The sequence below is a fragment of the Myodes glareolus genome, chromosome 7, assembly GCF_982192425.1.
Source record: "Myodes glareolus chromosome 7, mMyoGla1.1, whole genome shotgun sequence".
NCBI lineage: Eukaryota > Metazoa > Chordata > Mammalia > Rodentia > Cricetidae > Myodes > Myodes glareolus.
In genome coordinates this window covers 81681121-81693924 of record NC_142032.1, presented here as the reverse complement: position 1 = coordinate 81693924, position 12804 = coordinate 81681121, and the positions used below count along the sequence as shown (strand labels likewise).

General features: G+C 45.7%; 1 protein-coding gene across 2 annotated transcripts in view; it reads left to right on the top strand.

The window, feature by feature from the left end:
- Positions 1–12804, top strand: part of Prkcb (protein kinase C beta) — a 344919-nt gene that overhangs the window by 288818 nt on the left and 43297 nt on the right. For both annotated transcript variants that reach the window (XM_087908489.1, XM_087908488.1), the window contains exons 11-13: positions 3194–3285; positions 5258–5320; positions 11112–11250. In XM_087908489.1, coding sequence (XP_087764615.1) covers positions 3194–3285; positions 5258–5320; positions 11112–11250 — 294 coding nt within the window. The remainder of the gene's footprint in view (positions 1–3193; positions 3286–5257; positions 5321–11111; positions 11251–12804) is intronic.

The following is a 12804-nucleotide window of genomic DNA, read 5'->3' as shown; positions in this document are numbered from 1 at the left end:
TTTAGTATTCTCTCTAGCAATATCACTCACTCTGCTAAGTTGAAATATAGAGGCTAGGGAATTTTGTTGGTTTTGTTTGTCGCTTTTCTCTCCAGCACCTGTAATCTGCTACCTAGGAGGGCTCTGTGACTATTTCTTTACTTAATGGATAGATGGATAAACAGATGGGATAGACTATCATCCAGTTAAATATATAATTACCAACTATGATAAGATCAGAGGGGACAGACAGAGAGGTTCACGGAAGAATATAACAAGCAGACCTGACTTAGCCTGGGTGGGTTAATTTAGAGGAAACAGTTTTTTTAGCCTGGGAACATGAGGGGGATTTTAGTTTCCTGCAAATAGTGCAGGCCCTGCAAGCCAAAAGAAAGCAGAATAAAGGAATGATCTAAACCAAACAGAACTAAGAAGAGGAGATGCCGTTCATTCATTTAGCAAACACTCTTTGTCAGAAGGAGAAGCGTCAAATATCAGGTGGACATTTCCCACGGACCATGATACCTTTTGCCTCATTAACCTCACCAGCAGCACCTTGCATCGGATTCAAATGAGGGGACCCAAATGTTAACACTCAAGATTCTCTGCTATCAAGAGCCACAGTTGGGTTTCTAAATAGTCTCTTTGACTTCTAAACATGTGTTCTTTCACCCTCGGGGCACCTACTGTATGCACATGGTACCAGAAAGAACCTCACGCCGCCCCTGACCTGAAAGACGTTCACAGCATGCCTTGAGAGACACGTGGAAAATCCCCGAAGCTGAGATTCAGATTTTGTCCTGGTCCCAGTCATTTCATATCTGCATGTGTGCTTGTTTTAGGTTCTTGTTGTTGCTTATAAAAAGCAGAGAAGGGAGATTAGATTATCCTCTTTGGCCACATAGGTAAGATGGAGTCTCTCTTGGGGGTTATTGACACGGCTTAGCTTTCCATAGAGGGAGTCTGGACATGACTAACTAACTGTCCAGCTCAAGGTGTTATCCTGCCCTGCACTGACCCATCACTGTCTTGGCTCTGGTCTGTCCTGCAGGGTGGTCTGGCAGACTGACAGACTGTGTGTAATCTCTTCCTGAGAGGCGAGTTCCTCCTCTGACTGGATACCAGTTCTTCGGCTTCTCCTTCTCCCTGTGTGGGATTTCTGGGGAAATTTTATTTTGGGGGGATCCATTGTCTTCACAGTCTGACAGCTGAAGGGAAAGGTGCAGGGGTTTCTTCAAAATGTCATTTCTCATGACAGGAAGGTCATGATGGCATGCGCTTTCCTTTTAAACTTCAGTCTTGAGAGATTTAGGCAATTTGCTGGATTCGCCATGAAAATGCCTGAGATATGCTTGGCACACATAAATACTTCCTGTAACAAAATGTCTGAGGAAAACAATTTAAAGGGAAAAAAAGGTGAATTTTGGCTCGTGTCTTCACAGGGTTCAGTCTATGACCTGTGGCTACACAGGGTTCAGTCTATGGCCCATGGCTTCACAGAGTTCAGTCTATGGCCTTTTCTCCCATCAATGGAGTAAACCTAATGGCCGAGCGCTGTGGTGGAGCATAGACAGGAAGGAGGGCTAGGGAAGTAGTCAGAGACAAAAATATACCCTTCAAGGTCATGTCCCAGTGACCCACTTCCTCTAGCTAGGTACCATCTCCTAAAGTTCCACTGCCTCCCCAGAGCTTAATAAGTTATGACCCATAAGTAAATTAACCCATCAATGAAGCCAGAAGTCTCATGATCCAACCAATTTCCCAAGGCATCACCTCTAGACTCTGATACACTGATGTTTTGGGTTGAATATAATGTGTCTTCATAGACTCATAGACCACCGAGGTTTTAGCTACCAGCAGGTGGACTTGTGGGAGGTAACTGGGTCCTAAGAGCTCTTGTCTAGGCAGTGGATTAATCCAGTCACAGTATGAGGATGTTTAACTGGGAAGTAATGAAGTAGGCGGTGGAACCAATAAGGTCAGTAGGTGACCTGAGGATGCTCCCAGGGACTATTGTCTGTCCTGACTTTTTCTGTATTTCCTCTGTCTAGTTCCTGTTTGCCCTCAGATGAGTGGGTCTCCCACCTGTTGCTGTCACCTTGACGTTCTGTTTCGTATGGATCTAATCTAAAACTGTGGAGGCAGGTGACCATGGACAGAAACCATGAGCCAAAACAGACCTGTCATCCCCTTAAGTAGTAGTCTCTGGTTTCCAATCAGTGTCAAGGAAGGTAACTACCACAGTTAGGGCTCAGGCCTTCAACACATGAACATTTGGGAAGGTATTTCAGGCTCAAACCACAGCGATGTCTTCCTAGACTGTTTTCAAACTTTGCTAATTGGTTGATTTTGCCAGCCACCAGGTCAGATGTCTGCCACTTAGTACCTCGAAACTCTGTGACTTAAAGCAACAGTACACACTTATCGCTTCACAGTTCTTTCCCGTCAGGGATTTGGGCTGGCACACCTCCCTAAAAGTCCAATATCTAGTCTCAAATGATGTTACAGTCAAGTGGCCCGTGGGGACTGCAATCCCCTGAAAGCTTGACCGAGGAGAAATAGTCTTTTCCAGGGTGATTTGTTCACATGACTAGAGAGCCGACGCTGTCTGTGGATAAGAAGCATTGGGTCTTTGCCGATAGGTCTCTTCTAGTGTTGGTTTTGTGTCTCCAGATCACGGCTGCCATAGGAGACATAATTCAAGAAAGTGCAGAGTGGAAGCTGTGAGGTCTTTTGTGACCTCATCCCCAAATCGTGCATGCTGTTATTAGCCCCGTCGTTGAGGGGAGGTGGTACGGGAGGGCATGCATGTTAGGAAGTGAAATCACTGGAGAGCCGACGTGAAGATCGGCTCCCACAGGCACCTACTACTGTAAAATTATCCACCCAGTACTTCCTACTTTTTGTTCCAGCAAACCCTGTTCTAAACAATAATATCAATTAAGTAGTAAGATCCATGCGTTAATTATATTTTCCAGCACAAATGAATTTCAATTTGTAGTTACTAATTAAAAGCGGTTTCACTCCACCTATGCTAGCCTGCATACTGACAGCGGCACGGAGGTTATCCCTCAGAGAATGCTGGTTCCTGCATGGAAGAATGCATCAGAGTCCTGGCAGTTTTAACCATAAATCCCAGCTACTCCCTGCTCCCCATTTGGAGCCTGAGAAACTACGAGGTTGGTTGATATTGCTGTCTGCTCTCTTTCCTCAGGACCGCCTGTACTTTGTGATGGAGTATGTGAACGGGGGTGACCTCATGTACCACATCCAACAAGTTGGCCGGTTCAAGGAGCCCCACGCAGTGTAAGTCAGAGCTCCTGCTGTGCCCTTTCCTTGGGATAAATGGGTGCCAGTGCCTTTGACGTTTTAGCCAATGAGGCTTTCCAACATCTAAAGCTTCCTCTTTGTGAGGAATATTTGGCCAAAGCGAACCATATTCTGCTTATTTGGGGATGTTTCTTTATGTTCCCGAAGGCTGGCTAAGAACTCATAGCCCTAAACCAAAGGCTGTTTCATAATCTCTAAAATTACTTTTTGGCCCCTCAATCCTAAGGAAGGTCTTCCATCTTTCTTGGAGAATGTCTTAGCATTTTAGCAGGTTTTTGTTTGTTCGTTTGCTAATATTTATTGAGAGCTTTCTTTGTGTCAGCCCCTGAGTACTGAACAAACACGGTCTCGTTTTATCCCGAGCAGCACGGGGAGGGAGATAGCTTCATTCAAGTTTTACGAACAAGTGAACCGAGACCCGGAGCTGGGCAAACGTCAAGATTCTGGCACTAGTGGAGGATCTGTGTGGGTGAGGCCCACCTGTGTTAGTTCATCTGCTTCCTACACCTCTTTCCCTCTGACTTTGGGGGAGATAAAGGATCAAGTTGATTAGCAGCCGCAGTCTGTGGGTTCTCCATTTTGTTCCTTCCAATGCATAAGCCAGTAAGAAATAATGTATAAAATTAAAAAAAAAACTCACTAAGCTTTTTCTTTGCTTAGAACCCCGTGGGTGAGCAGGAACAGAAAAAGCCACAGCAATGAACGTCAATTCCCCTTCCTGGGTGTTTGCTTAGATCGTGTTGCTTCTCCAGAGAGTCCCGAAAGCCCCTCGAGGGCCTCACCCTGCAGTTCTGGGAGAGCTGTGGGCTGCAGTTCCTTTCGGCCTCCTTCCTCTCTTCCCACCTGCTGAAGGCAGGAGCACTATTTCCCATGCTTCCAACTCAAGTGTCGTGACGATATCAGAGCGAGGACTGCTTCTTTCTTCTTCTCAGACATGGAGTTGACCCGGGTTTAGCTCATTGCTATGTGACATGTTCTATGAGGACTCAACACAGATCCCTGAGGTCCACCCAACCCTTGTGCTATAACTGGCTTTTAAAAAAGCGTTCTTAAAATCTCTTTCGTGAACCAGGCACAGTGGCCAGACCTTGGGAGACTTACACAGGGAGATTTCACGTTTGAGGCAAGCCTGGGCTACATGACAAGTTACAGAGTTGAGCTACAGAGTGAGGTTAGACCTTAAGAAATAACATAACAAAACAAGGACTAAGGATGTGCCTAGATGCACAGTAATGTGGTTTCTGTACCCCTGTATAGAACCTGTACCCCTGTACAGAACCTGTACCCCTGTACAGAACCTGTACCCCTATACAGAACCTGTACTCCTAGAACTCCCCCATAGACTTTTCTTTCTGGTAGACTTCCACAAAGAAGTTACACTTGAGACGCCAGCTGTTTCCAGTCCTAGCTGGACCACTATTTGCTGTCTGTCTTTTCCAGGCTCTTCACAGACTTCATTTCTAAGCCTCAGTTTCCCTGTTTGTTTAGCAAAGGGACTACCTACGGCCATGACACCCTGAATGCACCTGATCTCGTTTGTATAGCAAAGGTGGACTAGTAGGACCTATGGCATCACGTTCTAGGTTGAATTAAAACAGACAACCCTGGAAACAATGCCAAGTGCATGCTAAGCTCCCTACAGCTGTGAGATGCTCTCACTAAAATCTTTTAACACTCAGCAGAGTGAAAGAATCCTTCTGCACCAGCCTACCCACCCCATAGGCCCCTCACCACTATGCAGCTCCTGGCCCTTTCCACATCGCCATGTGTCACTCGGAGCCATCCTGTTCGCCCACCCGTATGCTCAGCGCTTTATGAGATGTAGAGCTGACAGGTCATAGTGGGCTTTCCATGCCCTGTGCCTTGCTCAATATGATATCGACTTCCGGGAGTTGCCAAGCATCTGGTGGCCTTGACTCTCTCCACCGCCATTCTTTTCCAATTTCAGATTTTATGCTGCAGAGATCGCCATCGGTCTGTTCTTCTTACAGAGCAAGGGCATCATTTACCGGTAAGTGAGCATGGCTGTTCTCTCCATCTCCACGGCTCCCTCAGCTCCTCCCTTCCTGCCTCTTTCTTCAACTGCTTTTAAAATTAGAATCTGTGGTGGGGGAGGAATTCTCCAGTACTAACTTGGGCATGTGTTCTGCCAGGCAGCATCGCCCACTGCCCTGGCAAAGTTTGGGCAGCTGTCTATGGTGATAGAAAAATCTTGATGGACTGTGTCACCCATGAATCTTTGGGACCTCAGACACGAGGACACTGAGTCTCTGAGAAGACATGCCTCTGACAAGAGGGTGCCAACACTATTCTCCTGGACCGCACATCCAGGAAGCATGGGAAGAATTAACTTGCAGAAGGTGGCAGGGCTGTACGATTATGCAACCATTTTCCTTGCTTGTAGCTGCAATTTGGAAATAAATCTCCGAGTTGCTCTCCCTGAAAGACAGGATTAACTTCAGAAGTTGGCATTTGCCGGTTTGTGGAGAAACAAGTGTGTGATCATAGCTGTATGAGTCACACCATTTTATATTTCATGCAAGGCAGGGTAGCGAGCCTGAGGCTGCGATTTGTCAGCGAGTCCAGGGCGTACAGTTCCTCTTGTGCTACGTCGATGAGAATGGCACAGGCTACGGGGGAATGACTGGCTGTTATATAATAGGACCTGGTGGGGCGTGTGCTTTTATCAGCTCTTAGCATGGGCAAGGGTCTATTTAAAGGCCCCTGGGGAGTCATAGAAGCCCATTCTGTTCACTTGTTTGTCAGATATTCATCAAAAGCCTACTGTGTGTTGAGCACTGTTACAAGTGGAGGAAACAGAAAAGGAATGACAGCTGTTGAGCAAGAGACAGAAGTGACCTATATAGAATACAGAAGAGGGTGCTGGTGCTGGGGATCAATAGTCACCTTTCTAACACAGAAAGAATGGGAATTCTTGCCTGGAGTTAGACATGGCTGGGGCTCTTGGATCCCTTATTCTAGAGCTGAAGAATATGGGACAAACTGTAGGGGGATACCAACTTTGGTTGTTCCCAGGCGGGTGGAGGCAAAGTTAGAGTTGCTAGGGGAAAGAGCAGTGGAAGGTGGAGCCTTGCAGGAGTCCCACGGAGCCCAGATTTATTTGCTCAGCAGCCGTGGTATGAAATCGGGAGGTGAGATGATATTGTTCCGAGCGTGGCACATCCTCATTTTTCCCCCTGATAATGAAGAAGTTAATGCATTGGGGAAAGTGGTTTTGTCTGCCTCATAGATCGTACAGTGAATTGCAGAATCAGAAAGACAAATAAATTAGTTTTAAATAGTTTGGTCCGCTTGACAACGATTGCCCTCAATGAATATGCGCCACCATGTCAGTATAACATGAAACTTTGGAATCCTTTAACCCCTCAAGTTTCCCTCTCATAATGGAGTCATCTTGTGCTGAAAGTATTTCTGGCCTCAGAAGGCACACACTACCTTCTGCATGGAAGGTAATTGTCATCTGTGTGATGTGACCCTACATTCAAGCCAAAGACTTTAGTCGCTGCTTAATCTCCAAAACCAAGAACTATGAACTATGGGTAGATTTGCACTCATTAAGAATTTCACCTGATGTACTGACAGTAGGTCTTACTCCTGCATAGGACATGCCTCTTAAAGAACAGAACAAACCAGGCTCCTGAGAAGATTAATTGTTAACTAATACACATTAAAAGACAACCCAGCCCTGGAAATGAAACTGAGTTCGTGTTTGCTAAGATGGGGATTAAGGCTCATTTTCAGCATTCCAGGATCCGGTTTGAGATTTGGAATTGATGAACAGTTCAGGTCCTAAGACAGTCTTTTCTCTAAAATGCTCTGTCTGTCTGTCTGTCTGTCTGTCTGTCTGTCTACCCTGCCTGTCTGCCCATCATCCATTCATCCGTCCGTCCGTCCGTCCGTCCGTCTGTCCGTCCGTCTGTCTGTCTGTCTATCTATCTACCTGTCTGCCTGCCTATCTGTCTGTCTGTTTATCTATCTATCTATCTATCTATCTATCTATCTATCTATCTATCTATCTATCTACCTATCTATCTCTCATCTCTCTTTTCTATCAATAGATTCCCCTTTTCATTCTCTTTTGTTAATGTGGTGGATTTTTTTTTTACAAAGTCCATTTCTCACTGTGAAGACTAGAAACCCAACTGTAGCTCTACATACCTATAACCCTAGAACATGGGAACACGAAGCAGGAGGATGATGAGTCCAAAGCTAACCTGAGCTACATAGTGAGATATTATATTCAAAATAAAGAGATATGAAATGATCGCATGCATGCATACATAGCTTCTATGAGCAGGGACAAACCCCTGGCTCAGACTTAGACATTCGGTTGTAGTCACCCAATACTGTAGGTCAAGAAAACTGGTGACCAAAGAAAACCATAGCTGAAAATGGCCACTGTCACCAGCTGCAGCTGGTTTCCAGCGGCAAGAGGAGAAGCAGATGTGGGCAGTAACTTGTAGAGTGCAGCTTCAGGACCTCATGGAACAAGAAGCAATGTCTGTATTTAGTGGTAATGTCAGTGTAGCTTCGCCGTGCCCACTCTGCATTTTGACCAGGCATGGTTCTGCCTTGTGAAGCCTCCCTGCTGTGTTCTCCATCCTCCTCAGAGATTCTGTCAACTCCTCGATACCTTTCTCTAGATTCCCTTCCATATTAAAAACTCATTAAAGTTGTTTTCTCTTGCTCACTATTAAGAAACTCAATTGAAAGAGCTCTAGACATTAATAATCAAATGAAAATTGTAAAGTTGTAAAAAAATGCATGACAAAATATGTATAATTCTATGATTTCATGTACACGTCCTCTACAGTGAAAAAATATTTTCAAGTGTTACAAATCTCTTCCTTTTTCATTTAGATCTCTACTTGATAGCATGGGTCTTGCATGGTTTCTCCCTTCCCTTTCTTTCCTCCACACAATCCCATATACCTCTCCTCTCTCTCTTTCAAATTCATGGTCTCTTTTTTCATTAATTGCTGCACATATGTTTGTGCACACACATATATTTCCAAACACATTAGTATAACCTGCTCAGTCTGTAGACTGTGACTTGTATGCATGTTTTCAGAGTGATCATTTGGAGCTGGATAACCAACCAATTGGTGTGCTCTTCCTTGGAGAAGATTATTTCTCCCACGCTAAGTGTTCCTTCGCTGCCTGTGGTTCTTTGTGTATGGGTTCTCCCATCCATACTGGCATGTCTGTTGTTGTTGTCCTTGTCAGCTCACATTTGGGCAAGTCATATGGGTGAGACTTTATGGGTGTAGCTTCTGATGTTACTAGGAGACGCAATCTTCCAGCAAACTCCCTGATTCTCTGGCTCATAGAGTCTTTCCACCCCTTCTTCTGAGCCTTGGGTGTGGGAGTTATATTGTAGAGGTAGCCATTGTGATTGGGCCCCACAACTTTGTCTTTTTATTGAGTATGCTTTTCTGTAATTGTTTCCATTTGTTGCAAAAAGAAGTTTTCTTGATGCAGGGTGAGGACTACACTTACCTGTGGGCATAAGGGTGGATATTTAGAGTGTAGTTAGGGCTATGCTGCCTAAGTAGAGCATGCATGATTTAGAAATCCCTGACCGCACTCGTCCTGGGTAGTGCAGTTCTTAAGGAAAGAAGATGACAAATTTTTCAATTTTCCTTTTCCGGGGAGCATGCTACACACGGACGGGGGTCAGCGGAGGCTAAAAGATCCTTTTTGTCAGGCTTAGTGTCTGGTTTATTGATCACCAACTCTGAGGTCGGTGCTGATTTTCCTTAATGGAGTTCTTCAAGATAAACGTTCCAGCCCTCCAGACTAAGAATTGGATACAGGGGAAAACTACAACCAAAGTAATTCAGCTGAGGGGATAGCTCAGTGGACAAAGCGCAGGCAAGAAGACCTGGGTTCAGATCCCCACCACCTACAGACAAACGCTGGTTGTGGTAGCCCTCACCTAGAGCAGGATAATTGCCCCAGCTGCCTGTGTCTGGGCATCCAGTCAAGCTAAGAAGTGTCATGTGTAGTGAACACACACTTGCATCTGGTGTGTTTCATTGTTACATAGTGCAGCACTTGTGGTTTCTAGCCCGGCATTCAGAGACAATGCCTTGAAGACAGGTATGAAAACTGTCTAAGATCGGTCCTGTGGGTGATGCCAAAGGTCCTTGGGAGGGAAGGTTGCTGTCTGCGATGGGTGCAATCTCCTCTGGGGTGAAGAGACCTCACAGACAGATAGGAGGTGTCAGGATATGTTGTTAAGATATCTACTCCGCTGGAGGGACTACATCAACTCAATTTCAGACTCACTTAACTTAGCCGAGGGATTTATTGGCTGCCATGGAGAAGTCTGTGGACACACCTGAAAGCATGTGCCCTTATAGGCTCTGATTTATCTTTATTAGCTTTCTGTTCTTCATCAGAGGACTCTGGGACTTCTAAAATTATATTTTAGCACCTGCGCCATCCCAGAGTAAAAGAGCTTACTTCTTTACTCAGGGTAACGAGGATGGTGTCAAGACTTTGATGGTTCTCCAATGGCTCACGTGGCTGTTGTTGAACCAATCGCTGTGAGCAGCTATTTCCATTGACAACTACAGTCGCATCAGATCACTCTTGGGGCCAGAAGTCAAGTGCATCACCAACCCCATTGCATGACTTGAGAATCAGGAAAGAAAGAGTTGAACGTGCCATGGGCATTCAGAGCCTGATCAAGATTCTCCGAGAGGGAGAGCTCTGAGTTAGGAAGTAGGTTCCAAACCTCCTGAAGAACTGGTCTTCCTTGTCTTCTATCAGGACCAGAACAGTCTGCCCCATTAAGCATCCCTACACACTGGTGCACAGCACGTTGACACTGGAGTAGGTATTTAGGAAGAAGCAAGTATGATAGATAAGCCCACGGGATGTGGACGCAGTCTTACAGGCTGAAGACAGGCAGGGATTTCCCAGAACACGATCCCATCCTCATTCCCACAGATGGCAATATAGGGGTGAGCTCAGCGCACACACTCCTTAGATTAGAGCCCCGATTTCGCTATCTAAGAAGCCTGTCTGACAGCGACCTCCCTTCCCACTGTCATTATCTCTTTGTCGTCTTCCTTTCCACCATCTTGCCAATCAGAATCCAGAGTGAGACATTAGTTACTTGGCTCAACACTGGGGTTTAATTGGAATAAGAGAAATAAGCTTATTTTTTTTGCATTCGTAATTAATGCATTGAGCCCCAGGAATAGTGCCTGACCCATGGTAGACATGCAACAGATACCTATTGATTGAAGGGGCAGCTGGAGCTCCTGAGTACTGACCTTTATCCTAGAAGAGCCAGGAATACTCGGAGCTAAAGCAATTCTCTGAGTCTATGGTTTTTTGAACTCCATGATCTTCAGAGACATTTTAAAAATACTATTTTCATGAAAAATAGATCTTATAGAACAGAAGATGTCTGAGGTGTAAAGCGTAACTCGTGGGCTACTCTTGGATTCTGGAGTCAGCTGGTTGTTCTGTGTTCTTTGCTCATCTAAGGACTTCTCTCTTCCCTGAGATACTGTTGCATTGTGTCTTAGTGATACACTTGGCCCAGCTCACTCTGGAGAGAGAGAAAACACAGAGGTCTGGTGGCCCCTTTGTTATACTCCCACTGCCAGACTGTAAGCTGCCCAAGGAACAAGCCTGTTTCATTTTACATGGGTGTCCTAGAAATTTCCAGCACAGACGCGTGATGTATTCATATTGAAGAACCGTCGGTTGACTTAAAATAAGCAGCATGTGACTAAGTTCCCAAACCCTTATATCCGCCACAGTGACCTAAAACTTGACAACGTGATGCTGGATTCTGAGGGGCACATCAAGATCGCGGACTTTGGCATGTGTAAGGAGAACATCTGGGATGGGGTGACCACCAAGACTTTCTGCGGCACCCCGGACTACATCGCCCCAGAGGTGAGCACGCACATCCACCCGGCAGTGGTGTCCCTCCTGCTCCCAGATGGCCGGCCGTGAGAGACCTCAGAAGGGTTGAGGGTGGTACCTGGGCACCTTAGACTCGCTCGGCTCCTGCTCTCTAAGTCATTTCTTGGAGTTCTCACTTGCGGATCATCAGCAGCTCAGGCTCCCAATGTGTCAGGACTTAAGAGAATTTTTAAATACAGCTCCAAAGAACGATCCAACACACATCAGTAAAAACACATCCATCATCAGGCAGCGATGGCTGGCGGCCATATGATGCCTCCTGATTATGACATTGGAGTGTTTGTTGAGAGCGAGAGACAGAAAGGGAGCAGAGCCTCTGGGGCTGACATGACGCAGCTGTGCTACATTGTGTCGTGGATGCATTCTAGGAGACCACAGATTTGTCTTCCCGGGATGAAGATAAAGGTGAAAGGGTGACGTCTTATCTAACTAGTCCCCTCCCACTCGCAGGAAGCGATCAACCACTAGGTTTTCCCAACACGACGTGGCGTAGTAATTGGTGAGTCCATGTCGCAGAGTCTTGGAGAGAGGGGCATCCTAGGACTGTTCTTCTCATTGTTAGCTGTCAATCACTTGATAGACAAGAATTGTCTCGAAGGTTCCCTATTGGGCTAAAGAACGAGACATAACGTTGAAAATCTACATGTTCTGTGTTCAAGCAGCTCCTTTCTAGAAACATAGGTTACACACAGAGATAAATGCACACAGACACACAGAGAAGGGGCATGTCTCCAAAGTTCTTCCTTCATCCCAGCATTATTTCTTAATAATGAAAAATAAGAGATAACCTCAATATTTATGACTGTCAATAAAGGAACGATTTACCAACACACACCACATTTGGGTCAGGAGGTCACGTATCACCTTGGAAAGATCAAAGCATGTCTGTGCGAACTCACCTGAAACAATGTCCCTCAAGAGGACGAGAGCAGGGAGACTGTGGTTTACACGTCCTAGAAAATATCACTCTTCACCAATCCAAGAGAGAAAGTTAAATGTAAATTAAAAAAATGACATGTTTTCAAGACCTATTGGTAAAAGAACAAAATAAAATAAAATCAAGCTAGGCATGGTTGTACCCACCCGCCCTCTAAGCACGCAGGAGGCTGAGACAGGAGGAACTTGAACTACCTAGCAAAACCGTTCCACAAATGAAAGATTAAGAATAAAACGAAACACGCAAACAAGGAATAACAGATATGACAGCCCTGTTCATAGACAGCGGCGGTAGCACCCAGAGTGCTGCTGTGTGTTCCCTGCGAGTACACGGGTGCTCATGTAGAGGCAGAGGAAATCTGCCTGGGAGATGACACATGAATTTCAAATGCTGCCGAGGGTAAGGATGCTCCAGTCTGTGTGTCGTTGATGCGCGCCGCACGCGAGATATGTGTCTTTGCGTATCCCTGTGTGGCACACTCAGGCTGGTTACCATTCAACTAATTCTTCGTAGTAGCTGACCTACTCTGGCATAGTCCCTGGGTGTCTCCTTCCTTCAGCGTGTCCTAGTTCCCAACTCTTGCTATA